Source organism: Thyridium curvatum (assembly GCF_004353045.1).
Source record: "Thyridium curvatum strain D216 chromosome Unknown NODE_53_length_294859_cov_82.703090, whole genome shotgun sequence".
Classification (NCBI taxonomy): domain Eukaryota; kingdom Fungi; phylum Ascomycota; class Sordariomycetes; order Thyridiales; family Thyridiaceae; genus Thyridium; species Thyridium curvatum.
Window position 1 is genome coordinate 213,530 of NW_022156808.1, and position 26,713 is coordinate 240,242.

The 26,713-nt window shown below is 55.9% G+C and overlaps 14 protein-coding genes across 14 annotated transcripts; 8 read left to right on the forward strand and 6 right to left on the reverse strand.

The window, feature by feature from the left end:
• Nucleotides 1–2: 2 nt before the first annotated feature.
• Nucleotides 3–3,303, forward strand: E0L32_008239 (uncharacterized protein; the record flags this gene model as incomplete). Its single annotated transcript, XM_031143071.1, has 3 exons — nucleotides 3–891; nucleotides 944–1,041; nucleotides 1,093–3,303. The coding sequence occupies 3 exons, from the start codon at nucleotides 3–5 to the stop codon at nucleotides 3,301–3,303; spliced, it is 3,198 nt and encodes a 1,065-aa protein (XP_030992561.1).
• Nucleotides 3,304–3,807: 504 nt separating this feature from the next.
• On the reverse strand, nucleotides 3,808–4,749 carry E0L32_008240 (uncharacterized protein; the record flags this gene model as incomplete). The annotated part of the gene is made up of 3 exons (XM_031143072.1): nucleotides 3,808–4,107; nucleotides 4,193–4,329; nucleotides 4,503–4,749. 3 exons carry the CDS (start codon nucleotides 4,747–4,749, stop codon nucleotides 3,808–3,810), a joined length of 684 nt encoding a protein of 227 aa, XP_030992562.1.
• Nucleotides 4,750–5,410: 661 nt separating this feature from the next.
• On the forward strand, nucleotides 5,411–6,163 carry E0L32_008241 (uncharacterized protein; the record flags this gene model as incomplete). Its single annotated transcript, XM_031143074.1, has 3 exons — nucleotides 5,411–5,712; nucleotides 5,757–5,959; nucleotides 6,018–6,163. The coding sequence occupies 3 exons, from the start codon at nucleotides 5,411–5,413 to the stop codon at nucleotides 6,161–6,163; spliced, it is 651 nt and encodes a 216-aa protein (XP_030992563.1).
• A 118-nt stretch (nucleotides 6,164–6,281) lies between these two features.
• On the reverse strand, nucleotides 6,282–10,008 carry E0L32_008242 (uncharacterized protein; the record flags this gene model as incomplete). Its single annotated transcript, XM_031143075.1, has 11 exons — nucleotides 6,282–6,430; nucleotides 6,474–7,028; nucleotides 7,086–7,342; nucleotides 7,398–7,832; nucleotides 7,891–8,011; nucleotides 8,111–8,184; nucleotides 8,835–8,872; nucleotides 9,166–9,339; nucleotides 9,399–9,780; nucleotides 9,848–9,924; nucleotides 9,976–10,008. 11 exons carry the CDS (start codon nucleotides 10,006–10,008, stop codon nucleotides 6,282–6,284), a joined length of 2,295 nt encoding a protein of 764 aa, XP_030992564.1.
• Nucleotides 10,009–10,285: 277 nt separating this feature from the next.
• E0L32_008243 (uncharacterized protein) lies at nucleotides 10,286–11,232 on the forward strand (the record flags this gene model as incomplete). Its single annotated transcript, XM_031143076.1, has 2 exons — nucleotides 10,286–10,449; nucleotides 10,515–11,232. The coding sequence occupies 2 exons, from the start codon at nucleotides 10,286–10,288 to the stop codon at nucleotides 11,230–11,232; spliced, it is 882 nt and encodes a 293-aa protein (XP_030992565.1).
• Nucleotides 11,233–11,462: 230 nt separating this feature from the next.
• E0L32_008244 (uncharacterized protein) lies at nucleotides 11,463–12,180 on the reverse strand (the record flags this gene model as incomplete). The annotated part of the gene is made up of 2 exons (XM_031143077.1): nucleotides 11,463–12,058; nucleotides 12,132–12,180. The coding sequence occupies 2 exons, from the start codon at nucleotides 12,178–12,180 to the stop codon at nucleotides 11,463–11,465; spliced, it is 645 nt and encodes a 214-aa protein (XP_030992566.1).
• Nucleotides 12,181–12,668: 488 nt separating this feature from the next.
• Nucleotides 12,669–14,490, forward strand: E0L32_008245 (uncharacterized protein; the record flags this gene model as incomplete). The annotated part of the gene is made up of 4 exons (XM_031143078.1): nucleotides 12,669–12,700; nucleotides 12,796–13,062; nucleotides 13,114–13,440; nucleotides 13,497–14,490. The coding sequence occupies 4 exons, from the start codon at nucleotides 12,669–12,671 to the stop codon at nucleotides 14,488–14,490; spliced, it is 1,620 nt and encodes a 539-aa protein (XP_030992567.1).
• Nucleotides 14,491–15,405: 915 nt separating this feature from the next.
• Nucleotides 15,406–16,044, forward strand: E0L32_008246 (uncharacterized protein; the record flags this gene model as incomplete). Its single annotated transcript, XM_031143079.1, has 1 exon — nucleotides 15,406–16,044. One exon carries the CDS (start codon nucleotides 15,406–15,408, stop codon nucleotides 16,042–16,044), a length of 639 nt encoding a protein of 212 aa, XP_030992568.1.
• Nucleotides 16,045–16,414: 370 nt separating this feature from the next.
• E0L32_008247 (uncharacterized protein) lies at nucleotides 16,415–17,869 on the reverse strand (the record flags this gene model as incomplete). The annotated part of the gene is made up of 2 exons (XM_031143080.1): nucleotides 16,415–17,227; nucleotides 17,312–17,869. The coding sequence occupies 2 exons, from the start codon at nucleotides 17,867–17,869 to the stop codon at nucleotides 16,415–16,417; spliced, it is 1,371 nt and encodes a 456-aa protein (XP_030992569.1).
• Nucleotides 17,870–19,091: 1,222 nt separating this feature from the next.
• Nucleotides 19,092–19,731, forward strand: E0L32_008248 (uncharacterized protein; the record flags this gene model as incomplete). The annotated part of the gene is made up of 4 exons (XM_031143081.1): nucleotides 19,092–19,151; nucleotides 19,313–19,418; nucleotides 19,499–19,601; nucleotides 19,659–19,731. 4 exons carry the CDS (start codon nucleotides 19,092–19,094, stop codon nucleotides 19,729–19,731), a joined length of 342 nt encoding a protein of 113 aa, XP_030992570.1.
• Nucleotides 19,732–19,944: 213 nt separating this feature from the next.
• Nucleotides 19,945–21,470, reverse strand: E0L32_008249 (uncharacterized protein; the record flags this gene model as incomplete). Its single annotated transcript, XM_031143082.1, has 3 exons — nucleotides 19,945–20,317; nucleotides 20,370–21,270; nucleotides 21,398–21,470. The coding sequence occupies 3 exons, from the start codon at nucleotides 21,468–21,470 to the stop codon at nucleotides 19,945–19,947; spliced, it is 1,347 nt and encodes a 448-aa protein (XP_030992571.1).
• A 434-nt stretch (nucleotides 21,471–21,904) lies between these two features.
• E0L32_008250 (uncharacterized protein) lies at nucleotides 21,905–23,523 on the forward strand (the record flags this gene model as incomplete). The annotated part of the gene is made up of 2 exons (XM_031143083.1): nucleotides 21,905–22,759; nucleotides 22,816–23,523. 2 exons carry the CDS (start codon nucleotides 21,905–21,907, stop codon nucleotides 23,521–23,523), a joined length of 1,563 nt encoding a protein of 520 aa, XP_030992572.1.
• Nucleotides 23,524–24,364: 841 nt separating this feature from the next.
• Nucleotides 24,365–25,378, forward strand: E0L32_008251 (uncharacterized protein; the record flags this gene model as incomplete). The annotated part of the gene is made up of 1 exon (XM_031143085.1): nucleotides 24,365–25,378. The coding sequence occupies one exon, from the start codon at nucleotides 24,365–24,367 to the stop codon at nucleotides 25,376–25,378; it is 1,014 nt and encodes a 337-aa protein (XP_030992573.1).
• Nucleotides 25,379–25,866: 488 nt separating this feature from the next.
• Nucleotides 25,867–26,430, reverse strand: E0L32_008252 (uncharacterized protein; the record flags this gene model as incomplete). Its single annotated transcript, XM_031143086.1, has 4 exons — nucleotides 25,867–25,949; nucleotides 26,005–26,078; nucleotides 26,143–26,192; nucleotides 26,266–26,430. The coding sequence occupies 4 exons, from the start codon at nucleotides 26,428–26,430 to the stop codon at nucleotides 25,867–25,869; spliced, it is 372 nt and encodes a 123-aa protein (XP_030992574.1).
• Nucleotides 26,431–26,713: the final 283 nt, after the last annotated feature.

A 26,713-nucleotide genomic window follows, 5' to 3' on the forward strand; every position in this document is an offset into this window, starting at 1 on the left:
CAATGGCTGCGTACGGCCATTCAGCGCCGGCGCAGCACGGGGCCTACAGCGCTCCGTTGCAGATGGCCACCGCGACTGCGCCCCACGGCACCTTCTCACCAGGCACCAAGATCCAGGTTGGAAGCCACCGAGTGGTGATACAAAAATACCTGTCCGAGGGCGGGTTTGCTCATGTCTACTTGGTCAAACTGCCCTCGCCGGTCAATGGGACGGACCAGGCGGTCCTCAAGCGCGTCGCCGTGCCGGACAAGGACACGCTGCGGGGGATGCGCACCGAGGTCGAGACAATGAAGCGGCTCAAGGGCCACAAAGCCATTGTTACGTACATCGACTCGCACGCCTCCGAGATGAAGGGCGGCGGCTATGAGGTGTTTTTGCTCATGGAATACTGCAACGGCGGAGGGCTGATCGACTTTATGAACACGAGACTGCAGCACCGGCTAACGGAGCCCGAGATCCTGAACATCTTCAGCGACGTTGCGGAGGGTGTGGCCTGTATGCACTACCTGAAGCCACCGCTACTGCACCGCGATCTCAAGGTCGAGAATGTCTTGATTACTATGACGGGCTCGAAGAGGAAATTCAAGCTGTGCGATTTTGGCTCTGCCGCGCCGCCGCGACCTGCGCCGACAACTGTCACCGAATGTCGGCTCATGGACGAAGACGTGCAAAAGCATACCACGCTGCAATACAGGAGCCCGGAAATGATCGATGTGTATAGGAAACAACCCATCGATGAAAAATCGGACATCTGGGCGCTAGGGGTTTTGCTGTACAAGCTTTGCTATTACACTACGCCCTTTGAGGAGCAGGGTCAGCTCGCCATTCTCAACGCCAGCTACAAGTTCCCAAGCTACCCAGCCTTCTCAGAAAGACTAAAGAAGCTCATTGGTAAAGAAAGAATGGACGTAGTATTTGGTTACCCAGCTGACATGTGTGGCAGCGTCAATGCTACGCGAGAACCTTCAGTCTCGGCCAAACATCTTCCAAGTCCTGCAAGAGTCCTGCTCCATGCAAGGCCGGGAAGTGCCCGTAAAAGACGTAAGGCAACGCAGCGCGTCAAAGATGAATTTGGCTAACACTCTTCTTTAGATATATGCCGGGCGTTCGCGTCCTGACTCTCGTGCCCACGAACGTCCCGCGGTTGCTGAGAAGCCATCGTCTAATCAGGCTGTGGGAGCCGTTTTCTCACCGCCACCACAGGAACAGCAGGTGATCCCCGAAGTCGTCCCCATGAGAAGAGGCCGACCTCAGGCCGCATCGCAGCAGCCACATCCACAAGCTGCCAAGCCAAGTCCCTCACCAATGAGGGTGAATGGTGATCCCTTCGCCGCACTCGACACAAAATCCGCCAAGAGCAAGGGTGGTGATGATCTGTCGTCGAGATTCCCGACGCTTGATCAATTCTCACTTCTTCATGATAAGGGGTCCAAGTTTCAGTTTGAAGATGCGGCACCAGCCGCCACGACACTGAGGTCCAAGGATGCAGGACAGAGTGTACCGGACAGGGCTGCGGATGAAGCTTTTGCACCATCTCAGCCCAAGCCGACACTGACAGCCGGGCCATCGAGACAGTCAGTTGCCCTTCCTCAAACGAATAATTACGCCAAACCAACTATGGACCCGCCTGTTACATCACCTCCCGTTAAATCCGTATCTGCTCCGCCCAAGCCATCAGAGATGAGCCGCGCATCAGCCATCATCTCCAGTACGCCGGAACTACAGGCGATTTCCTCGCAGACTTCACAGCCGGCCCAGCCCTCGCCTTCCAGACCACAAATGGTCTCTATCGGAACGATGACGACGCCGCCCCCTCAAGAAACGCCACAGTCGCAGTATCAGATCTACCGCTTCCCGCCATCAGATCACCACCGTTCGTCCAGTCTTCCCCGTCAGCAAGAGACCGGCGGCTCCGGCTATCTTCGTGCTGGGACACCTCTCTCGTCTAGGTCCGGAGCCGCGCAACGTGAATCTTTCCAGGCACAGCCCAGCCACGTGAGACATCCATCGTCTTCTCGCCCCTCTCTTGAAGGGGGGCGGCCGAGCACTGAATATTTTGAGCCTCTTGCAAAGTCAAAATCTCAGACCAGTCGACCTCGGCCTGTCAGTACGTATCTGGAGTCCAACTTGGACTTTCTCAAGGAGCGGGAGAGTGCGCCGAGACCACTTAAATCGCCTGGACTCCCGTCTCCCAATCTTATTGACACTGAGCCGTCCCCGAGGTTAGAACCCAGCGAGGATCGGAACATTGAGTCCAATGTCGAGTTTCTCCGGTCTATGGAGGACTCCGATAAGGGTCACACTAAACAATCCAAGAGATCCAGCCTTGGTTCGCTCTCGGGCACGAAGAACATCCTCGCCGGAAAGTTTGGGGATGCCTTCAAACGCTTTGAGGGACAAAAAGAGGCTCCTCCTCCTGCACGAACACCATCGCCCCTGAAGGACATGGATCGGCATGACCTGACGCCTATCACCGGCTCTGTAGCCACCGATGGACGCAGTGACGACGGCCAGGTCCTGGATGAGACGGAAGACATGACACCGGAGATGCGCAGAGAAATGGAACGTAGAAGACTGGCGGAAGAGGAAAGGAGAGTGGAAGCCGCAGCCGCAGAGTACCGGCAGCGAGTCACTCAACGCAACGCGAGCTCATCGGGTGGCCCGCCCACGGTACCGCCAAAGAGCATCGGCGGTGTTTCTCGCGCCGTCTCTATCCAGAACAAAGTCCAGAGCTTGCTCAGCGAGTCACAGGGCACAAGTCATGTATCCAGACAGGCCGAGGGTTACGGGCACTTTGCGGACGCCGCCACGGCGGCAAGCCGTCCGGCCGACAAGAAGCCCGAGGTCCCTAGAAAAACGGTCGGCGTTGGGAAGACATTCCCCCCACCTGATCGGCACGTCCAGTCGGGCAGCCCGGTCAACGTCTCTGTCCATCGCTCTTCGACTCTTCCCCCCGACCCTTCCAGCTCTCGTCCCACGGCCAGCGCCACTGGTGGTCCGCCCAAACCAGCAGCAAAGCCGAAGCCGATCCACTTGAACAAGAACCTGACTGCGGGCGGCGCCGGCACCGGCCGGCCTGCGTCTCCGCAGAAGCCGAGCTACCTGGGCAAGACGCTGCCCGGGCCCCCCGCGCAGCAGCAGCAACTGGTGGCGATGGACCTCCCGGGCCAGCCGGCCCTAGATATGTCGCCGCAGGAGAAGGACGACTACCTGCGGGACTTTTCCAAGCGGTTCCCCAGCCTGACCTCCATCGAGATGGTGGAGAGGGATCTGGGTGCCGAGGCGGAGGGGCAGCGCAGGTAATAAAGAAGGGGAGGGGTTGTGCTTGACGGTGGTGCCTCGGGGGGGCTCTGAGGGCCATGTCTACGTAGCCCGCACAGCGCTGCTTACCGAGCCGCGGAAGAGGTAGCAAGAATCCATGAGCCGATAGATACTGGGGTTCTCTGGTCATATATAGACGCCTAGAGCCTCGAACAAAATATATGCATCTTTGCCCGTCGATGGCGCGCAAGCTTCAAGTTCAACAGTCCCACTGGGTGCCCAAATTGTTACATCAAACTCCTCGCATCTGCTCGCACCATAGTAGCCCTCGGATGGCCTATTTTCTAGAATACAAAAACATACACTAATTGCAAAGACAAGTCGTGTCGATTGTCTCCGAGCTTGGGGGGGAGGGGCAGGCTCTGTCCCCTTTGACTATCTCGCCTTCTTCTGCAACGTTGAATTGACTCGGTCAAACGCTCGAAAGACGCACCTGACCTCTCGAGCGCTACTCATTAGAATAGCTGGTGGCCAGATGATACATGGTCAGAATGAGGAAGCCGAAGGGTTCGAGAAGTGTGAAAAGTGAACGAACTGACCTGCGGGGACCACCACCCACGGCGCGTTGAAGCCGACATAGTAGACCCAGTAGTACAGAGGCTCGGGCCGGCTGTACGAGAGGCCCTTGCGGACGTACTCGAAGTGGCAGGTCGAGTAGTAGAGCGCCACGCCGTAGAGGTGCGCGAGGCTCGTGACTATCTGCAGCACCTGTCGGAGGCCGCCTGCGCTCTTGCGCCCGCGGACGATGCAGGCGGCCGTGGCGAGGCAGCAGGGTCCCCATACGAGCTGTGGAGGTGAAAAAAAACGCAAAATTTGTATGATTAGCCAAGGGGAGATGTGCTCAGGAGCAGGCAAGACGGCAGGCACGTACAGCGGTGATGGTCTCGACGCAGACGGTGAAGGGGTCCGACGTCAGATAGCGCGAGTCGGACAGGGCGTATTCCTTCCAGGCCTGGGCCAGCAGGTGCTGGGATCCGGCGAGGCTCTCATGGTTCAGGACAAAGAAGCCTTACCGGTGAGGTTTTAGTAAGCGTCAAGAGAGGCCATTTACGATTCGCCATGATGGAGATCAGGGGGCCCTTGTCTTGTACCTTCAAAGATGCAATGCAAAAAGCCGCCTGTTTGTAGCCCTTCTCAGTATGTGGACACAGTGTTCTCTCGATTTGCACCCGCTTACTTACAGAGGATGAACCAGCAGAAGAGCAGTTGGTCGGTGGCACCAAGGGAATTGTTCATCTTCCTTGCGCCCAGCAGCGCGCTGACGACGGTGACGCCGATGAGGCCGCCGAACGAGGCGAGGACCACGGGCAAAGGCGTCACGTTGGCTTGGTAGTTGGACATGGGCACTCCTGGGGGATAGTAGGGGTGCGATGGAACAGCTGGGGGGACGTTGGCCCCTTGAGGCGCGAAGTAGTCGAAAAGACCCATTGCGATGGGATGCGAGGCTCCTTCCCCTGAAGTTGTTGTGTTGTTAGTAGCTATCAAATAATTGGATCGCCAAAGATGCGGCGAGCCTTGTTTAAAATTACATGAAGTGCCCCAAACAGATCCCTGCCTGTCTGACGGAATCCTTCACAATACACTCACAAGTAGTCTAAACAATTCAGATACAAGACATAGGGTCCCTATAATAGAGGAAGCATCTAGTACAGCACAAATTGACAGGCCAGGTTTATCATGTCTTTCTCGATGTCTTGCACAATACTCGGTTGAGGACGAAGAGCCAGCCACAGTGCTCACTACAAGCAGTTGGTGATTATTTACAGTGGAAACGCCAGTACTGGCGCACATGTGTACAGTGCAGAAACCATATCCACACAGATCAATAGGATCGTGGTTCATTGGCTATACCAGCAGACTCGCGTGTAAGTCAAACTCTATTGATACGAGATACGGCATACGACACACGACCTAGGCGACCATGCCCGAAGACCCATTCTTAATATTTTGCAGTACACAAAGGAAGAAGTTATGAAAGGAGACTCGTAGGTGAAGTCGTATACCCCCTTCCTCGTTCCTCGAATGCCCTGCCTCCCTGCCTGAACACACGAGTCTACAACTCCGGAAACACCCCTCCTCGCCTTCGGCCATGTCCGCCCTCTTCGAGGTCACCCTGGCCTGGCTCTTCAAGAGTGCCAAGGGCCGCGACGGAAAGGCCTTCTGCACCCGGCCGGCCTTCACCGACCAGGTCAAGGAGCCCACCATCCGCATCGCCTCGCCCGACTGCGGCGAGACCGGCGCCACCTTCTCCAAGGAGTATATGGCCGAAGGCGGCGGCCGGTTCCCCACCCTCGAATGGGAGGCGCCGGCAGACATTGCGCCCAAGGTCAAGGAGTGGCTCCTGGTGGTCGAGGACCCGGATGCTCCCGTACCGACCCCGTTTGCTCACGGGTAAGTCTCCTGTGGGATATCCTAGTACCTGTAACTCTTTGGAGGAGCCGCGACGGAAATGCTGAAGATGTATGTGTTTACAGAATCTATCCCGGAATCCCTGCGTCTCAAACCCGGATCGAGCCCAAAGACTTGGAGGTCCAGGACAAGGGGCAGTCTCTGCTGAAGAGTGGCATCTACTACGGGGCCAATAGTTACATGGTGTACATCCCACCCAAGCCTTTGATGAACCACGGCGTCCACCGATGTGAGTCGTGAATCCGTGTCGTTGACAAGTTGCCACTGCTGAATGAATGAATGTATAGACTTCTTTCAGGTCGTAGCCCTGAGTGAGCCTCTGGACAGGGTTCTCCTTCAGGCAAAAGCCACCAGAGAACAGGTCGCAGATGCAATCCAGGGCAAGGTGTTGGGTTGGGGCTTGTGGACTGCTAGCTGCGAACGAAGATGGTAATGAAGAATCTAGTTTCAATTCTTTGGATTCATCGCGAGTAAGAAATATTTCTCGAGGGGGAAATCGGGGTATATTGCAACTTTCATTGTCAAGTCCTGTTCTGTAAACGCCATCCAACCTAGACATTCAAGGAAGGTGTGATATCTGGCATGAAACTCCAATCAAACTCGGTCATCAGGGCATCCCAGTCAAAGAACTGTATGTCTTGTTCCGCCGTGTTCTCGTCTGTTGGTACTCCAGCTGGATACGGCTTTGTCAGCCCTTCTTCTTTTGCCAGGAGTCAATCTTTCATAGGCAAGATTTGACTTACCAGTTCCTTCATTGGTAGGCTGATCCTTTGTCGAGGAACTCGTGGGTGGAAGCGTCGATTCTACACGCCTCTTCCACTGTCGTAGGCATTCGAATACCAAGCTCGTTCCAAGGCGATGGGAGAACTGAGAGATCCGGGTCATGTCGACTTTGATCGGGGCTTGCATCTGGCAGAAGGACCAATACGTCTCGAGCATCTTGGCGCCTCTCCACGAGATGTCTCCGCCAATCACCGAGCAATGCTTTATCGTTGAGATGGCGTCCTGCACCAAACCGTTTCTTGATGGCAGGGGGGTGTCGCGCATGTCTGGGGAGAGTGCTCCTAGGATGATGATGCAAGCGGCCAGCAGCAGCGTCCGACAGACGTAATGAGGGGCGTAAGCAAGGAAAAGCTTATCACTATGGAGTTTGAGAGCCTGCTGTATCAGGGATTGGGAGGTGTTGAACGCCTTGAAGATGTTACGCATCTTCGGCTCGGCCGTGAGATCTTGAGGAGCGGTGAAGTAGTAACTCTGCAATTCCAACAACGTAGACTGTAAGACAAACTGGTCCAGCTCTTCACGAAGGTTAGTATGATCTATAATGCCGGTCCATATCCAGGAGCGTCACCTACCAGACAATTCGGGCTGCATGAGACCTTGCAATTTCGCAAACTCCTCCTCGTACATGTAGATCAAATGTGGAGAGATGCTCTCGACTCCCTCTAGAGCGGCGCACATGGTCTTACTGACGCGGTTTGAGAATCTGGCACACTCAAGAACGACAGAATAGTGAGTCGGAAACTGGGTGGAGGCTTTGCCGTCAAGTAGTTCTTCGATGGTCTGGTTGAAGGAGGTACTGGTGGTTGGAATGCCTATATATGTCGACACCCTGCCTCATCTTGTTAGCGTCGAATTAAAAAATGCGTCACGAGGACGAGGCATACTTTTGAGTGATGATGTTGGCACCAGCCCAGGTATATGCAGCTTCCTCGTCCGTACATCGGATCTGATAGTTCGGTCGAAGTAGCTCCGGTTGCTCTCCGCGGCCGCTTTGCAGACCCAGGAGATAGCAAGATGTCATTGCCAGAGACATGTAGTGAGCTGAGGGGTCTGCAATAAACCTGATTGTCGTGAGTGGCCATGCACATAGGAGCAACAATGCATTGATGGCCTCGACGGAGAGCGGTGGGACAGCCGCGGCAGACCAGATCTCAGGAGGTACGGATTCGGTCAAAAAGGGGAGGACAGTGCTGTCTTTTGCGAAGCGCCGCGCTGAAACCATGAGAATGGCCCAAAAGAGCACCGGAGCCTTCTCGTAGCACTTGTCGGGATCCTGTAGTCTCACAATGGGGAAGTAGTCGTGAAAACATTCAAAGTATCTGACCAGTCTCGTTAATAGGATAGCACTTTTGCAATGGAATAGCAGGCAATACAGACCTTTGGAAGTAGAGACCAATGTCTTCCCCAGAAAAGACTCTTGACTTCAGAGCCCTTGGCTGTGGCACTCGGCCATTGACAAAGTGAGGAGATGATGTACTCGTCGGCGGCGACGGGTTCACTGTTATCGACCTAGACAGTGGTCTCGCTTGCAAGTCTGTGAGGGCTCCTCTATTGCCCAGGGAAAGAGCCTGAGAGCTGTGATTTATACCAGACGAACTTAAGTTTGTTGCAACGGACTTTCCGACGGCCTCCTTGATACTGAGAACTTCCCTTTGCAGCTCCTCCAGCTTACTACCAGGCAAGTCAGCACACGAGCATACATATTGGGGTGGAACATTGGGGTGGAACGAGTTAAGTGGGAAACACATTGTGTTTATCTTACCTCCTCCTGCCTGTCCTCTTATGAGATTTGTCAACAACACAAGAAAGCTCGAGCTTTGCACATCTCTGGCATGGCTGGTTTGGCCGAGAGCTTGCATTGCATTTGACCTCTATGATCATATCAGTGCTTGGCCACTTCAATTAGAGCTAGAACTGTGGCTTACTGCTATCACGACAATTTACACAAGCCTGGTTTGTGTTAACTATCAACCTCAGTCAGAACAGCCAGATCGAGCATACAGTGTTGCGTTTGATTCTCAAGGGCGTGCTTGGCGATGTGACACCCGTCGACGGGCTGGAGCCTGCCATGTGTGATAAGTCTTGACCAGACTGTTAAGAGTGTCAAACCACTCAGGTCTAGGCGAATTGCGAAATGTCAAGAATGCCAGGATCCTGGATTTCCTATTGGCGTCAGTGCAGCATTGAGAAGAGCAAAAATCGTCCAGAGTAGAGTTACACTACTGATACCAGTCACGACCATTCCATGCAGGCTCGGACTTAAACGGTGGTAAGTAGACTCTGTCAAATACCGTTTGGGCAACTGCAAATTACCGACTTACAGGTCCTGATGTCCACCATAGCGCCTGTCCAGTAGGCTCTGACCCACCTCAGTCACACTTCACAGCATTCCGTTATCACAAGGCTTTGAAACAGCGCACGAGTAAGAATTAGGTAGATAAAATACGCCACAAACTCAACTACTCTTCGTTTTGAGGACAAGTCGATCGGACGATCTGTCTATTCGGGTATCATTACACTATCCAGCACAGCTTGAACGATTCCTATCTAACATATTTGCTCATGAATCGCTTGTGGAAGTCGGAACGGAGCATGTCCTGAGAGACCGATCGTTAGTAAAGGGTCTCGTTCATCGAGCGAGTGTTAACTTACGTTTATGAACTCCTTCTTCTTTCCTTTGTCGTCAGTGCCCCTTGCCTGATTCTTGAAGACGACATCGTCATCCCACCGGCGCTTGATGTTAAAGTCTGGCTTGTTGAGAAGAGGGTTGCCTAGAGCTATATCGCGCTCCTTCTCTTCTTGCTCGGCTGCAGCTCTCTCACGTTCCTGATTCGCAGTTAGCTCATATCCTATGGATTTGATATCATTAATGCGCAACGGCATACCTCTCTCTCTCGCTTCTCGGCTCGTTCCCGCTTGATCTTCTCGAGCTCTCTCTGCAGCTCAGCCGTCTCATCCTCGTCGTCATCACTGTCATCCTCGCTGTCGTCGTCATCGTCATCGTCCTCTTCTGAATCGTCCGCGTCAATGTCTCTTGTCTCCTCTAATATTCGCCGCCGCTTTGCCTCTGCATCTTCCTCGTCGGCTTCGTGGTTGGCGATCTCCAGTGGGCGCTTAGAGGCATTCGTGCTAGACTCGGGCGCTTCAGAGTCGTCGTCTGGGATGGGGCCACCGTGGAGCTTGGCCTTGTGCGCAGCCTCGGCCTGAAGAAGCTCAGCGCGCAGGTCGCGAACCTCACGGTCTCCGTCACCGCCCTGACCAGCTTTGCTGCAAAGACTGTCAGCATGCGCAAAATCTCGCAAGAATGGAATATGATTATTGAGATTTCGCATACCGGAACTTCAATTTTGTATGCGCGGCCTGCAGGCGCTGATGATAGGCAGGCCCTCGCAGGGCATCTTTTCCCCGTGCCTATGGAGTTGGTTAATCAGGGTCATCATCGACTTTTCGGTGGATACCTACGGGATCAAACGTAGGTCTATGCGCTGTGGTCATCTTGCTAGCAACACAAATCTGTGAGTGAAGGGTGAAAGGAAATAATGCGCGGCGAGGTATCGACCGCGAAGGTTGGAGATTGGCAAAGGCGGACAGAAGCTACCTGTAGCAGGACTGCGATTTGTACCGTCATTCACCGCCCGGCAAAAAAGGCCAGTCCGTCACACCCTTGTATGCATGGGAATTGAATAACAGAGCTTCAAGAACCCCACTATGAACTGAATTTCGATTCTGCGATCAACCTGCATCAACACTCTCCAGCTTCAAGCGCCTCAAGATGCCTCGAGAAGCCGAGCCCTCCCTCAATGAGAAGGTTTTTGTGACTCAGGCGCTCCAAGAGAACCTGCGGCTGGACGGACGTGCCTTTGACAGCTATCGACCTATCGAGCTCTCTTTCGGTCAAGAATATGGCATTGCAGATGTCAAATGCGGAAAGACGAGGTACAATTGCACTTGTTGGGACCTGCTGAGCAGTTTATTGTGTCATATACTGACCAGAGTTTCAGTGTTGTGGCCAAAGTGTCTGCGGAGGTGACCGTTCCCTACGCCGATCGCCCTTTCGATGGCGTCTTCAACATTGTTACCGAGCTTAGCCCCATGGCTTCTCCAGCTTTCGAGGTTAATCGGCCCACGGAGACAGAGGTTCTCCTGTCGAGACTACTGGAGAAGACGGTAAGACGGTCCGGCGCGCTCGACACGGAGTCGTTGTGCCTCGTGGCTGGCCACAAATGCTGGTCAGTACGAGTCGACGTCCACGTGCTCTCGCATGATGGCAACTTGATCGACACGTCTTGCCTTGCCGTCGTGGCTGCGTTGCGGCATTTCAGAAAACCGGACACGAGCATCGAGGGCGAATCGGTTACTGTCTACACTCCCGCGGAGAGGGAGCCGGTGCCCCTGAGTTGGCTGCATTCACCATTATGTATCACCTTCAGCTTCTTTGGAGACGAGGGAGAGATCGCCGTCCTCGATGCAACTTGGTTAGAGGAGCAGGTGCGTGTCGCAAGCTGCACCATCAGTCTGAACCGGCACGGCGAGATCTGCCAGATTGCAAAGCTGGGCGGGGTTCAAGTCGAGGCTGTTGCACTACTGCAGTGCACAAATACTGCGCTCACCAAAGTAAAAGAGCTCTCAACACTACTAGACGACAAGCTCGCGGAAGACGCAAAGCGACGAGACAAAGGCGGCTTGATCGCGGAGCTGTCAGCAGAAAACGATAGATAAAAGGCGTCGTTGGAGACCAGGTTGGCTGTAGACAAAATGAAGATACCCCGGCAATTGGCCATTTCAATTAGATCGAATTTCTGATCCGCACACGTACGGCTTCTATGAGCAATGATCCGGTATAAGAGCCAGCATCATCATGCACTTCCGAACTCCCAAACGCCGGCCAGTTGACGCTAAATGCAACACCTCAACACGATATCAGACTTCGAGATTCGGTCGGTGAAGTGTCACCTCATCACCGGCGGTCTTGATTCTTTGTTCCACTTGACTCGAGACCTGAGCCACTCGACGGCCTCCTTGACGCCTGTGCCGGTGAGCGCAGATACTGGTAGCACCCTTGAGTCTCGAATGCTGTGCGACTTTTCTCCTTCGAACACCTTCTTCACCAGCCCTTCCTTGATCCTGACAACTTCGACGCAGTCCTCTCGATCTTGTTTGTTGGCCAGTATGAGCACCGGAACGCCCTCCGTATCGGAGCTCTGCAACACGTCCTCGAGGACAAGGCGGCATTCTTCGAGACGACCCCCAGAATGTTCATCGTTCTCCAGAGTGCCGTCCCCAATGTCTGTGCTGTCTATGATGAAGACTATGGCGTGGCAGCTTGTATAGTAGCTCTGCCAGAGCTTGCGCAGGCTGAGCTGTCCCCCGACATCCCAGATCTTCATATACATGTCAGGAAGCGTGATGGTCGAGACATTCTGGCCGACGGTCGGTACGGTCTTCAGCTTCGGCTCTGGGTTGTCGGGGAGGAAAAGCGATTTGACCTGCTCGTGGAAGGTCGTCTTGCCGGCGTTGTCCAGGCCGAGGAGAATCACCGAGTACTCTGTGGACAGGTCACGTTAGCCATGCTGCGCCCGATGATAGCGACGGCACCGAAGCGCAGGAGAAGAACATACCTTCTTTGCTCGTTGCCAGCAAGTAGAGGCTCTTTGCCAGGTGATACATGGTGCCTAATGTCACTTCCAGAGGCGGGGCGCTCGGATCTCCCAATGAGGCCCGGGATATGTTCCCTTCAACAGACCGACAGATGGATCACGTCTCCAGTCGCGACAACTGTCACTCCAGGCTTTTTACGGTGGGGGCCTTACCCAGGAGGTATCCCTGTGCAGATTGCGGGTGCTGTAACACCCCGCTAATCTCCCTAGCTTAGAGCTCCCGCCCGCTAATGGGACGGGCGGCAACATGGGGCAATCGAAGTGCATTTACTCCCAGTTACATGCATTCATCTACTATTCATAAGTACATATACATATATATATCTAAGGACACTGGACGCAACGATAAGATCTGGAGCTCTCATCCAATGTCTCTCCAGCTTGTTTCCCATTCTTTGCTTCTTCCCAAGCGCATGAGGCGATTTCTGCCATACCAGCCCGAAGAGCCCATGGGATTCCCCTTAGGACAAGCCTTCATTCAAACAACATTTTGATACCATGGCCCCTGTGCCGTCTGGTCCCCAAGTGAGGTAAGCTCGACGACTTATACCGACAGTGGCTCGTGATGTCACTACGCCATATGCTCGTACACAAGTTATTCTTATGATACTGATCCAGCTGCTAGATTCGCGCCAGTCGCGCTGGTTGGCGCGCACATATCGACTGTTCTCTACCTGTCCTTTGTAGTAGGAAGAGGACTCTACAGATCGTACCAGGGCTTAGGTCCCGCGCAAGACATCAGGTCTCGAGAGTCGCGCCGGAAGAAGCTCATCCCTGTCTTCGCGTGTCTCGCAGCCTTGGCTCTTGGGCTTGCTGGATACTCCTCGGCAAGATATGCGATTTTGTCCTACCAAGTCTGGGCTGACCAGCATGGCCTCGATCTCCCAAAGAGGTTTGTCTGTCATCACACAGATTTGTTTTCTTATACTAACATCGCCGGCAGGCTCTTTGGCACCGCTATCCCGTTCATTGAGCGGGAGAACACCACCAAGGTTCATATAGGCCGATGGCTGTCGGATACGTCGATATATATGGATGCCCTCGAGATTGTGGCCGAGAAAGCGCGTCGCTTCTGGTGGGGACAGCAGATTGACCTCGCCACTATTCCTTGGACTTTGCTCCTGACGATCGAAGGACGCCGACGGCGCATTCCATACTTATGGGCTTACCTGCTCTTGGCTCACCTCGTGAACCTCTCGTTTGCTCAAAACTTGTTCTATGTCGCGCTACTGTTGACTCCTTTCCCCCTTGCGGGAGGCGCAACTACTCGGTGAGTTTCCGTGATCTTGAGCCAAACAACTGGTCATGTAGCTTATACAGTCGCAGGATTGGCCGGGCGCTCGAGGCTGTCTTCCCTTTGAAGCCTGCTAACTGGCACCCAAGACCCTGGATTCTCACTGGGTTGCTTGGTCTCTGCTACTCCGCCATATTCCTGCTGCCGTATGCAGCAGAGACCACGAGTTTTGCCAGCACAGTCATCTTTTCGAGGACCTTCGCATTGGCTCTATTGGCTGTGCCGAGCATCATGCCCACGTCTTGGGGTACTACTCACCCACACCCCCATGATGTCTACAAGGGCTACAAGACCTTGTTCCGATTTTCTTCGCTCATGAGTGTCCTGTTACACGCCAAAGCTACCCTCGTTGGCATCAGCTCCAACTATCCGGAACCGCACTACCATCGACATAGCATCAGAACTTCTTTGGACAACGAAGTTGGGATGGACTGGGAGCAGAGTGCCACTGCTTTTGGACGTATTCTTGCGTCTACTTCAGATCACCCAGTAGTCGCTGCCATCGCTCGTGATGTGGTTCTCTCGGCGATCAGTCTAGGTATCTGGGCAGCTGTGAGAGCTCTCGATGCCAACGACATTCTGGCCTCAGCTATCCCGCTCTATGGCGCTGGGCCCAACTCTCTCACGGACGACATTGCAAGCATAGCGAGTAGCGAGACCGCTGCGATAAAGGAGGAGGACATCAAGCTTGAAGATCCCGAGCCTTCGAGGACGCCGGCGAAGCGAAAGAGTAGGAAATCCAAGGCCGGCAACGACCATGCCGAGGGAGCTGACGATGAGACCACGACCCCTTCAGGCACTCGCCGGAGACGGGGAGCGCGGAAGTCTAAACCTGACCCCGAGGAGGTTCCCGGTGACAAGACTTACAAGCCTAGTCCCAGTGTCAGAGCGGGTGTTGCGGAGGGCGACACTATCACCGAAGGTCTTGACTGGGAGGCCACGGCTCTTACATGGGGACTCACGACACTAGGCGGGCTCGGATGCGGAAGTGCTGGTGTTTACGGTGGCGAATGCATCTCGCGATAAGGGGCTGCCTCGGAACCACGAGTATGATTTTCAGGTGGAGGGGAGAACCGTGTTTGGTGTTTTATGGACCAGAAACAAAATCCGGAGCTAGGCGTGTAAGTGAATTGGCTTTTGGTTTTTATCGTGAAACAAGAAATTGGTTTCGAAATGGGTAGAGTGGAAGATTCCAGAGCATGTACAACCCAATGGCGTGTAACTGGAGGCAAGTTAGAAATTGATACTTTGACCATCCCATCTCGCCCATCTTCGCGGCGAACCAGCTGTTAATACTGCGGTGTCAAATGATGGTCATATTAAGGCCACGGGTATGATTTTCTGTCAAGAGATGCATTGTGAACATGGAGGTATCTCCTGATGAGCTTCGTCAACCAACCTGACCCCTGGCTAGGTGCCAAGCTCACACCAACACTTTATCTCGGGGAACCCAGCCTTAGGGCGCGCCGGGGTAGGTCCGGGGAAAGGTCCATGATCTCCAAGACCACCCAGCGACACAAATGACGTCAATCTGCGATGGACCGACACCTCGCCCCGCCCACTAAGAATGTCTCGACACCCTCACAGCTGCAGGGAGGTGCTGAACGGGCCCTCGCTGCTGAATTAGGTGGTGATCGGACGGAATTGCCTTTTTCTAAAGTGGCATGATCATCGCCAGCCTGGGCGCGCCGATGGTTGGCAGGTTCCCGATCGCATTATGTCCTCCTTGAAAACAGGCCCCGGGCGCCCGGCTTTTCTCTCCCATCCATCCATCCATTCATGCCAACACTTACAACATCTCCATCTCGTCTCTCTCAAGCAGTCGGCGAATGCTATTTTGTCCAGAGAACCAATTTTGCTGATGCAAAAGCAAGAAATTTCATATATACAACTCCTTTTGAACCTGCGAATCACCACCGTGCGCCCCCATCCTAGAGAAGAATGCCGTCCTGGAACCGCATGTTCCGCAAGTCGGTCTCGTCCGCCTCCTCCTCCGGCGCCGGCGGCGGGGACCACCAGAGCGCCGCGAGCAACCCCACCACCGCGGCGTCCTCCTCCCCGCCCTCGGACGCCGGCCTCCCCAAGTCACCCGCCGTCGCCTCCGCCGCCGGGCCCAGCCTATCCAAGACGTCCTCTTGGCGGTTCGGCTGGGGCGGCGGCGGCGGCGGCGGCGGTAGCAGCAATAATAGCAATAATGCCGGCCATAGTACTCACGGCGCCGAGGAGCAGGACGTGCCGGAGCTCAAGGCGATGAAGAAGAAGAAGAGGAAGAAAACCCGGCGGCGCGGCTCGGCGCCGGCGGTGCAGCACCCGAGCGAGCGGGAGCTGACGGAGCAGAACCTGCGGCACCAGGAGCTGCTGGGCGCCTTCACGATGAGCTTCGGGCGCAGCGGCAGGAAGCACAGCGGCGGGGCGCGGACGAGCGGCAGCGGGGTCAGCCCCGGGTGCTCGAGGAGCGCGAGCGTCGACTCCGGGTACGCGCAGGGGGGGCATCACCACCACCCTGCTGGGCCTGTTGGGCCAACCGGGCAGAGGTTGAGCGTGGCTGGGGCGCCGCACATGGACGATGTGAAGGAGTGAAGAAATTTCTGGGACAAGGGGGTGGGAGGGCGGCGGGCCCTTGTGTGTAAGATCATGTGTGTGTTAATAGCATGCTATGGAAGCATCAATGACTTTGCAACGATATGACGGCCACATAGGGCTGAAAAGCGAGGGATATATATACATAGCCGTGGCATCGCGCATCGGGGTGTTTTCCTGCGACTGACGATGCAGTTGCGAGCTTTCAATTACAATAGACGGCCAGATTCCCTTAATATGGTACATGTTGTTTCCTCCCCTCGTCATAAAGAAGCCATGTTGAATCACCCCAAGAAGTAGTGTACAGGGTATCATTTCCCAAGTTTCCCCCTTCCTTGGCCATTATTAAAAAGCTCCCCGCGATAGACAATCACGCCGTCTTGTGACACCTCCCCAAGAGCTGTTGAGCCCTGGGCGCGTTAATACCGGAGAAGCCTCCTTCGCTCTTGGTGCCCAGGATCATCGAGGGCGCCATCTTGCACACGCTGTCGGCCGAAGTCCACGTCCAGGCCAGACACTTGGGATCCGAAGCGCAGCGCGCTGAGCACTTCTCGGCCTCGCCGACACCCTTGACCACCTTGGTAGTCTCGTCCACCCGGCCGACATAGTCGGCATCCCTCGTCGCGGGCTCTTCTTTCGCGTCGGCGCTGATGTTCGGGCCCCCGAAGATGGACCAGACGTCGCTCCAGAGGACGACGTCGTCGATGCCCTTGAGCACCTCGGTCGCGTTGCGCATCTGCGCCGGGTCCGCCAGGCCGTGGAAGCCCACGAGGGGCGCGCAGAAGCGGTCGGGCCGGATGCGCGTGAGGGGCGGCGGCTCGCCGTTGAAGAGCCTGGCGTACCGCTCGTCGAGGTAGACGCCGACCTTGATGAGCGTCGTGGCGACGAGCTTGTCGCCCCAGGTCTCGGTCAGGGCCTCCCGGTAGGCGGCGGCGACGGCCTTGGGGTGCTGCCTGAAGAGCCGGTGCATGGCGGCGCGGGAGATGAGGACGGCGGACCCGCCGTGGGCGAAGCGGCCCTTGAAGTCGCCGACCGGGTTGCCGATGTACTGGGGCACGTCCGGGTCCAGGTGCTCCAGCAGGAGCCGGAGCGAAGGGCGGATGACGTACGTGTCGTCGTCGAGGATGAGATACCACTTCTTGGAGGGCAGCAGCTCGTACGTCAGGTCCAGGCCGGGGATGAACTACATGAAAAAAAAATAGGTGTCAGAAGCGCGCACCTCGAGCAGAAGCAACTTTTCCCCCCTTCCCTTGAGAACCAAACATACCTTGAGCGCATCGAGCTCCCACCCGACCCTCTTGCCCAGCTCCTCGGCCAGCTCCGGCCGCCCCGCCGCCACGGCGGCCGTCATGTCGGCGTACTTGCGGAACCGGGGCGTGGCGGCCATCCAGCGGAGCCCGGCGTCGAGCAGGACGCGGGCGAGGATGTCGCGCACGGGGACGTCGGCGCCGCGGTACTCGTAGCGCAGGCCCAGGGGCGCGGGCTCAAAGTCGGCGACGACGACGACGTCGCGGCAGCCGACGCCCGACTCGAGCGCGGCCAGGCTCGGCTGGATGCGGCGCCTGGTGCCGTACCCGGACTTGAGCAGGACGGCGACGTCCTCGACGAGGTCGAGCTCGCGCGGGGCGGGCAGGGCCGCGACCACGGCGGCGGCGTCGGCGGGGCCCGCGCCCCAGATGCGCGCGGCCGCGCGGCCGGCGTTGAAGCGCACCGAGAGCCGGACGGCGCTGTCGTAGGGCAGCAGCACGGCGAGGAGGAAGAGCAGGGCCAGGCACGTGGCCAGGATCACGCGGGCGCGGGAGCGCACCCGGTGGGCGAGGCGCATCAGTGCCATTCTCTCTTCCCGGCTTTGTCTTCCCAGCAGGGAATCGGATCGGCGTTTACTGACTGTGATGATATTCCCAGCGCAAAGGGGGGCAAAGAAGAAAGAAGCTGGGCGGCCCTCGAGGGCTTGGCGCCGGGGCTTGGCTTCTTGGGTATGTCTGTGGTTTGGGCACCACCCGCCCACACAGTTTTAGGGGAAGAGAAGAAGAGAAAACCAGCAAGGGAAAGAAGGATGGGGTTTTCAGAGGGGAGCTCTCGAGAACATGGTGGTGGAATACGAGGCGCCCAGGCAAAAACGGGCGAGTGAGGTTCCTCCGTGGCTCCGAACACGCGCGTGACAGTTTCTCTCACAAGGTCGTCGAGGCTCGCTCTCAGTCAATGAGACGAGACGCTTCTCTCAGCTCCACGGATAGAAAATGGGGGAGTGAGCAATGTGTATGTCGCGGTGCGGTTCGGTATGGCCTGTAGAGGAAAACCTTGGGGCTATGGATTCTTCTTATTAACAGGTTCCAGGGCTGGGGATTGGCGAGGGTCCCCGTATTCTCGTCAGCCTCTCAAGCCGCGCCAAACGGCCAGGCAGCCCCCCCCCCCCCCCCATACCAGCGGGTCTGTGGGGAGGGCTGAGTCTGACCCATCGCTAACAGCCCTGGCGATGGTAATCTCGCGGTACGGTGGGCTTCTGTCTTTAGTCACGGATTCTCGCCATCTGCCTATATAACAGCCCCCTCCTCAGAGAGTCTAATGTTTCTGTAAAAAAAAAAAAAAAAAAAAAAAAGAACAAGAAAAAAACAAGTGAGAGTGTAAATTGGATCTTGTAGCAGCATAATAGGTACTACCTCGTGAGTAGTACCAAGCCACGCTTTGTCAAGCTGCGCCGCCAAGCTTTCTGTCAGGGCTGATTCGGAGCTCTGTACTTGTACTTGTACTTGTACCTCCGTGTGTAGGCTCGTGTGACCCCCGAGCAGATGAAGCTTCCCAGCAATCCGATCCGCCAGCAGCTCCTGCGGGGCGGAACCCACGTCAGACTCGGTCATCATCATCAGATCACCGCAGCAGCTCTCCGTTCCCCCAACTCGAGGTACGTACTTGCAAAAAGAGCCACCCCGAAAAGTGGTGCAGCGCATCGTATCATACCTTTAGGTACCTATCCCCAAAACTAAAACCGCAGAAGCATCAGAGCGCCGTCCACACAGCGCAGGGCCATCGCGTCGACAGCTCCGAGAATGGACTACAAGTCAATCCAGGTCCCCGGCGCGTGCTACGCCGACTTTTGCCTCATCCCTGTAAGTCCCGCAAAGCGCGCACACATATGGCTCGTTGCATCCTCCCCCATGCAATTGCGCGGGCGCCCGTTTCTACCAGCCCTAGTTACTGTCCCAGCTCTCTATCTACCCCAGGAAATTTGCTGACAGGAAGGATTTGTGGCTGACCTTGTGTGGTGCAGGTCGGCACGGGCAGCCCCTCGGTCTCGACAGAGGTAGCTGAGGTCCAGAAGCTCCTCAAGGCTTCGGGGCTGAAGTACACTATGCACTCTGCTGGCACGACTGTTGGTGAGTGTGATCTCGTGTGTCATGAAAGGCCTGTCTTGTCGATACATGCTGATCACTGTTGAACTACCCCCCCAAAAAAGAGGGCAACTGGGACGAGGTTTTCAAGGTCATCGGTCAGGCCCATACTCTGGTCCACTCCAGGGGCGTTGCCAGAGTCCAGAGCTCGATGCGTGTTGGCACCAGGTACGACGCTGGCTTGCTCTCTCGCAGAAGATCATGACTTGCTGACCCCGGGAACAGGACCGACAAAAAGCAAACACCAGAAGACAAGGTCAGAAAAGTGGAAGAAATCTTGGCAAGAGAACAGCAATAACAGCACACATCCACAAACCCCAATGCGCATGCGTATTGTTTTTTTTTTACTATAGAACAATCAAGACATTACTGTAGATAGACATTTTTCTTGAAGATCAGTCTCTATCATACACCAGTACCCTAATGCTAGATCCCTGTCCAATGCAATGTACACACGAAGGAACATGTGCGAGGCGACTGGCACACGCACACGCACACAGCACCACCGTGTTTACGCACGAGTAGTCTGCCTCTTCTGCATCTTGCGCATCTCCTTCTCCCTCTCCTTCTCCAGGTACTTCTTCTGGGCCTTGGCGTCGAGGGCGTTGAGCTCGGCATCGCGCTTCTGCTTGCGCGCCTTCTCGCGCTCGGCAGCACGCTCCTCGGCCTTCTCCTCCTCGTCGGCCTTTCGGAGCTGCTTGATCATCTCCTCGCGCACGTTCTTAACCTTGCGCAGAACCTCGGGCCGGAAGCGGCCAGACTGAACCAGGGCATCAGGCATGCGGATGAAGTAGCTGAAGAGCGGCACAAGGGACTCGTAGTTGTTGTTCGAGGGCAGCTTGTACCTCAGGAAGATCCGCTTGCGAGGGGTGGTCTCGTCGATACTGCCCAACCGCCGTTAGTCATTGCAGCTTTGCATGTGACGGTAGTACTTACGTCTTGGGCTTGTCGACAGGCTGATCAGAGACAATGAGATACTGGAAGTTGTCGCCAGCATCCTGAGCAGCCTTGATCAGTTCAGGAGTGAGCAGAGCGTCGGTGATCTCAGCACTCTCGCTCATGACCGAGAGCCAGGAGGGTAGCTTGGGGTGGTCCTTGGTGTAGGTCAGAGAAACATCGTAGCGGTCGTCGCGAATCTGCTTCATGTGGTCCTTGCTGACCAGGGCCCAGACGAAACCGTCGAAAGCACTCTTCGAGTCCTTGGCCTTGCCCTCGTGTGCGCCAGGGAGACCGGGAACAGTGAGCGCCTCCTTGCCATCGAAGGGGTAGATGACAGCCTCGAGGTTGTCCTCAGGCGTGCCAGCGCTCTCAACGAAGAAGCCCATGACCTGCTCAAAGATGGTGGTGATGGGGTTGAAGCGCTTCAGAAGGGTGAGTTTGACATCCAGGAAGGCAACGTTCTGGCGACCAGTGGCATATGTGGCGAACTCGAAAAGAGACTTCTCCTTGAGGAGGGAGTTGGGGTTGGCCTCATTGGCGTTCTTCAGCTCCTTCAAGACCTCGTCGCTGGCGTTGTCGGCCGCGTTGGCAGGCAGGCTCCCGAAGCCCACGAGCGCAAACTCAGAGGCAAGAGGTTTGGCATGCGCCCTGATCCATGACCGCGCCTTGGAGCGGTTCATTCGCGCACCAAAGAGATGCAAGACGACAATGACCGCGATGACGCCCAGAATGATGCCCTCCGAGTAGAACTCGTCCAGCGAGTGGCGCTCGTGGACCCGGTACCATTTCGTGTAGGGACGGGCAGTGACAGAAGCCTGCGCTCCGCCGAGCGTCGAGCCGCCGGTCGCAGTCAGCGGCAACGGGGTCGGGTCAGGAGCCCCGGCGAAGTCGGCGAAGTCTGTGTGTTGGAGACATGACATCAGCTTCCCCTCCCCCCTATTCTGCAGGCCAGCAGGCCTTTTGGTGCGACAGCCAGCCTAGTCATGCAGCCAATTGAGACACCAAGGCAGGTTGGGAGGACTTACCAGAGTCACCGGAAGGTACCGGAGTGGCCGAGGACTTGCTGCCTCCAAAGAGGTTGTTGAGGACGGCAGCCATGGTTGGATTTGCGTGCTCTTGTCGATGGCTTGCACACTGACGCGAAAGAGAAGAATGTGGGAATTTTGAAGCTGCAACCCCAACCTGGAGCTTCGAATGGATGCGTGCGACTTCCAGAGGCCCGTGCGCCAGATTGGCTGACCCCACAATCGCATGGCGCACCTGAACTGAAAGAGTGGAGGTGGAGGAACTGAGGAGGAGATGGATCCCTTATGTAAGCTGAGCTCTCTCCTGGTCCCGGGTTGCCCTGCCAACTCTCCACCAAAGCCTCTCCATGGTAATGTAATCATCGATGGAGACACCGAGGTGTGCCATGTCACGAGGCGCATCGTGAAGGCCATTGTTTCTTGAGACTAGATAATTACTTGTCACAATCTTGAAAGTGGCAAATTAAACCGACTTTTCCCTAAAGCTCATGGCTTTTTCATGACACCATGTCTCGGACGGCGACTGTGAGAAGATACGGCAAGGCCGCCAGGAAGCCGCGGGTCGATCTCTTCGCAGAGCTTCCCAAGAGCAGTCCGATCAAGAGCGTAGCCATTACCGATGTAGAGGACCCTGTCGACCTCATCACCGAGCAACTCACGAATGTGCGGTTGGAGGATGTCCAAGTCGAGCGACAGGAGCACTCCATTGTTCTGGTAACCCCCGATGTGACCGCCAAGTCCGAGGAGACCAAGCAGCAAGAGCAACAGCTAGATGGTCAGCTCGACGTCGAGGACGGGGATGAAGCGGATGAGACCCTGCGCCTTCTGACATGGTCAGACTTGTGTCCACCAGGAGACAAGATCCAGAAGATTGCAGAAGCCTCCTTCGCCGAGGTCTACCGAGTCTCTAATGAGCGCGGCACCAGTATTCTCAAAGTCATAAGGCTCGATTCACCAATCAAGCCTAAGACCAAGCAACAAGAGAAAAGCGGCCTGGTTGACGAGGAGCCTCACACCGAGAATGATCTGCAGGGCGAGCTCCTGATCTCCGAGTGGCTGGCCGACATTCCCGGTTTTGTTGTTTACAAGGAGAGGTATTTCGTCATGGGCAAGACTACCAAGGGTCTCCTCGAAACACATCAAACCTTCCACCGGAAGCTCAAACGGCAAGACCCTGATCGACTCCAGTTCTATCCCTCGCCAAGCCGATACCTTGACGGCACCAAATTCCTCGTGGTCGAGTTGGGCGATGCAGGAAAGGCTCTTGAAGATTTCCCTCTGTCTTCAATATCACAAGTGTGGGATATTTTCCTCCTTGTTGCGATTGCCTTGGCTCGTGCTGAGGATCAATTCAAATTCGAAGTAAGTGCTCACCCATGGCATATCGAAGCATGTGGTCTCCCACTAACACCTCGCAGCACCGAGATCTTCACGAGGGCAATCTATGCATTCGCCAAGTCGGCGAGCCCAGAACCAAAACAGACGATTCTTCGGTGCGATTTGGTTTCTCCGGCTTGGACATCACCATCCTTGACTACGGTCTGTCAAGAGCCGAGAACGATGAGTCTGAGGGCGTACAATCCGTTGCCTTTGACCTCGAAAAGGACTTGGGAATCTTTACCAGCACGCATGCACCGCAGTGTAAAGTGTATCGACAAATGAGATCATTCCTCCTTAAAGGAGACCGCGTACACTTGCCATCGGAGTCGCATTGCAAGCCATATGATGATGGACCAGACGGGCCCATCTCGTGGAGCGAGCACCATCCCTACACCAACATCCTGTGGCTGGCGTATATCTACAGCTATCTCAGTCGGCACTTCCAGGGCGAGAAGAGGGCCCTGACGCATTTCAAGAAAGTGACCAAAGAGCTTTGGTCGCATCTCGACCCGGATGCGCCGCTCGACATACTGTCGTTCTCGAGCGCCACGGATGTTGTCCGATATGCCGTCGAAGCCGGCTGGCTCACCGAGGCACAGCTTGCCGGCGATAGGGACATCGGGCAGTTCGCAGAGGTCCCTGACGAGAGCCATAATGAGAGCATCTTTGAGGTGCAGACCGCGGACAGGTCTGAAGCCGACTTGCGACGCTCACCGCGGAGACGAACCAGACGTGTGTTATATTAGATCTAGAATTGAGAGGGCATAGCCAGGGCGTTGGTTTTTTTGTTTTTTGGAGGATGGAGCATGTTTCAGCATTCGAGACATTCCTTTTTAGATATTTAGATACTGTACAGTAGAGCAAGATACCCTTGGAATACGAAGCCGCATTATTTGTCAAAGATTAACAAGACAACGCCGTCTGGTCTGCCACTACGCAAGCCAGTAGGCACCAGAACAGACTTTACTCTGAAACCACATGATCTAACCCAATACCAAATATGTATTTCCTCTGGCAATAAGGCACAACTTCCAAAAGAAGCTAAAACAAAACCCAGAAAGCAAGACTGACAAAGCTGGTTCCACAGCGGCAAGCTGTCGAAGAAATCCCTTTTTTTTTTGGGTATCGACATCATAATGGGGCCTCCCGTACTCCCTCCCAAAACGTGCCTCGGCACATCTGCGTTACGAGGCACTAACACCCACCAGATGCCTCCACACGAGCTTCGATGTTGCCTTTGCCCCTCGTTTTGCTTCAGATCTCATGCGAGCTGGCTCGTCTGTCTTGAAATTCTCTCACTTAACAGTTCTTCGAAATCAACATTCGTCGATCAATTGTTGGTGATATTATATTGTCCTCGAGTGTTCTTTCGGAGTCCAGTTCATCATACTGCACTCGATAGGCTATTGGGATAGCTTGCACGAAGACACACCTTTCTTGACCCTTGGTTGAGGCACGATCGTGATCAAGCCCTCAATTTCTTGCGGAACCGGACTGATCCTGACCATCTGCGCTCTTTCTGAGATTTGAGGCCGGATCTCATCTCTACACCAAGACAACCCTTCGTCGCACTCCAGACTCACAACCATGGCGCCGGACAAACTTACACCGTCCGACCAGCGTGTCCAGCACGGCACGGCCGCCCTCAACGGCAAGACCTACCACTACCTCCACGGCAAGCCGGAGGGAGAGCATACCGGCACCGTCCTCCTCATCCACGGCTTCCCGGACCTGTCCTTTGGCTGGCGCTACCAGATCCCCTACCTCCTCTCCCTCGGCCTGCAGGTCATCGCCCCGGACCTGCCGGGCTTCGGCCGGTCCGACGCCCCCGCGGCCCTCGAGCAGTACGGCTTCAAGACCCTCTCGGCCGACATGGCGGCGCTGGCGGCGCAGCTAGCCCCCGGCGAGCAGGTCATCCTCGGCGGGCACGACTGGGGCGGCTTCGCCGTGTGGCGCATCGCGCTCTGGCAGCCGGCGCTCGTGCGCGCCGTCTTCAGCGTCTGCACGCCCTACGCGCCGCCCCTGCCCGTCTACGTCGACGTCGACGCCCTGGCCGCGCGCCTGCCCAACTTTGGCTACCAGCGGCAGTTCGCGGGCGACGACATCGTGGCGCGGATCGCCTCGCCGCAGCGCATCCGGCAGTTCCTGACGGCGCTGCAGGGCGGGCGCACGCCCGCGGGCGAGCCGGGCTTCAGCACCGCCGAGGGCGTCCTGTACGACCGGGTCGACGCGCTGCGGCCGGCCCGGGTCATGAGCGGGGAGGAGATGGACTACTACGTCGCCGAGTACGCGCGCAACGGCATGCGCGGGCCGACCAACTGGTACCGCACGCGCAAGGTCAACTACGACGACGAGGTGGAGCTGCTGAAGGAGGGCCCGCCGCGGATCAGGGTGCCGTCGATGATCGTGCTCGCCGAGAACGACCCGGCCATCCCGCCGGCGCTGGCCAACGGCATGGAGAAGCACTTTGACGACCTGACCAAGCGCACCGTCCCGGGCTCGCACTGGGTGCTCTGGTCGCACCCGGAGCAGGTGAATGCCGAGATTGGCGAGTTTGTCAAGAAGGTGCTGGCGGCTGGCGATCCCAAAGCTTCGCTCTAAGTTGGCTGGGGGAGTTGGCGTAGATATGGCACGGGAGTTGCTTGAGGGGATATAGTATTCTCGAGGATTTCTCGTGGTCAATGACTTGGCCAAGTCTTGTCCATAGAATTGATATCTGATTCATGGGTGGGATACTCTCTAAGGCCTGAACCCTCTGGGGTGAAAATGAATTTACATGTTTGAGAGAACTGTCTAATGCCACCGGCCTCTCCGTGAGGTCTGTCTGGGCTTTCCTGAGGGATTGATACCATCCCAAGATAGCCCGGCATGCCGTTGTTTTCCCTGCCCCCCCCCCCCCCCCCCCAGCTTTGATTATCCCGGCCAGAAGCAAAGAGCGATATGTTCTTGACATCTGCAAGAAATACAGTTGCCCAATCTTGCTCCAGATAGATTGGTCGGAGATGCGATGTGGACCTTCCGGGTGATGCTGTTCATCAAGTCCTAGATCCGTTCTTATCAGATCTAACTCAATGGCCGACCAGCTACCTTCACTTCAGAGTAAACTTCTGGCCGGACACCAGGGATGCACCCTTGGCGGTCTTGGTGTTTGGCTTTCCGCACATGGCGCAAGCTATTTGATGAGATCAGCGCCTGGCACGAGTCTGCTTGACAAGCGTTCGACTTACCATTTGCTTGGTAGGCACACTTGTTACAGAACTTGTGGCCTTGAGACACCTTGGTCTTGCACTTGTCGCATGAACTGGGACAAGATTGTCAGCGTTGGGTTTGCGAGACTCCCGATACAGATGGCAAAGGAAGCTCACCTTGAGTATTGCGCGTACGGGTTCTTGGCGCTTTGAGACAGCAGCTTGCTCTGCGAGAGAGAGATAGTCAGCAGGTTGCTCAGACAAGCAGGCGTGGGGTCCCAGAGCAGCTCCTGCACTCACCTTGGTGACGCCGGTGTTGCCTAGAGTCGCGGATTTCTTCGGCCCGCTGGCCGTTGATGACGACGATGCAGCCGGGGAGCCATAGTACATCTCGCTCTTCTTCTTGACGCCTGGCGTGGCGAGGGTCGTGCCCTTGGAGAGCTTGGCGCACTTGCTGCAAACCATCTTCGGAGGATCTGAGGCTGCGAGGTATCCACCGTGTGGAAATACGATTTCAAAAATATATATTTAGACTTCGTGTTGTCGCCGGACTCTGATGATAAGGTATCTCAGCCTCGTTCTCGAACAAAATATGGAGTCGGATTTCTCGTGAGCTGCCGTCGCAATGGGTGGCGGCTTTTAGGTACCAGACTGTGGCTGGCGATGGCCACACCCACACAAAGTGCATTAGCGGCGGTCTCCACCCGACAGGTACAGATCAGCTTTGGTTGATCGACTTCAATCTAGC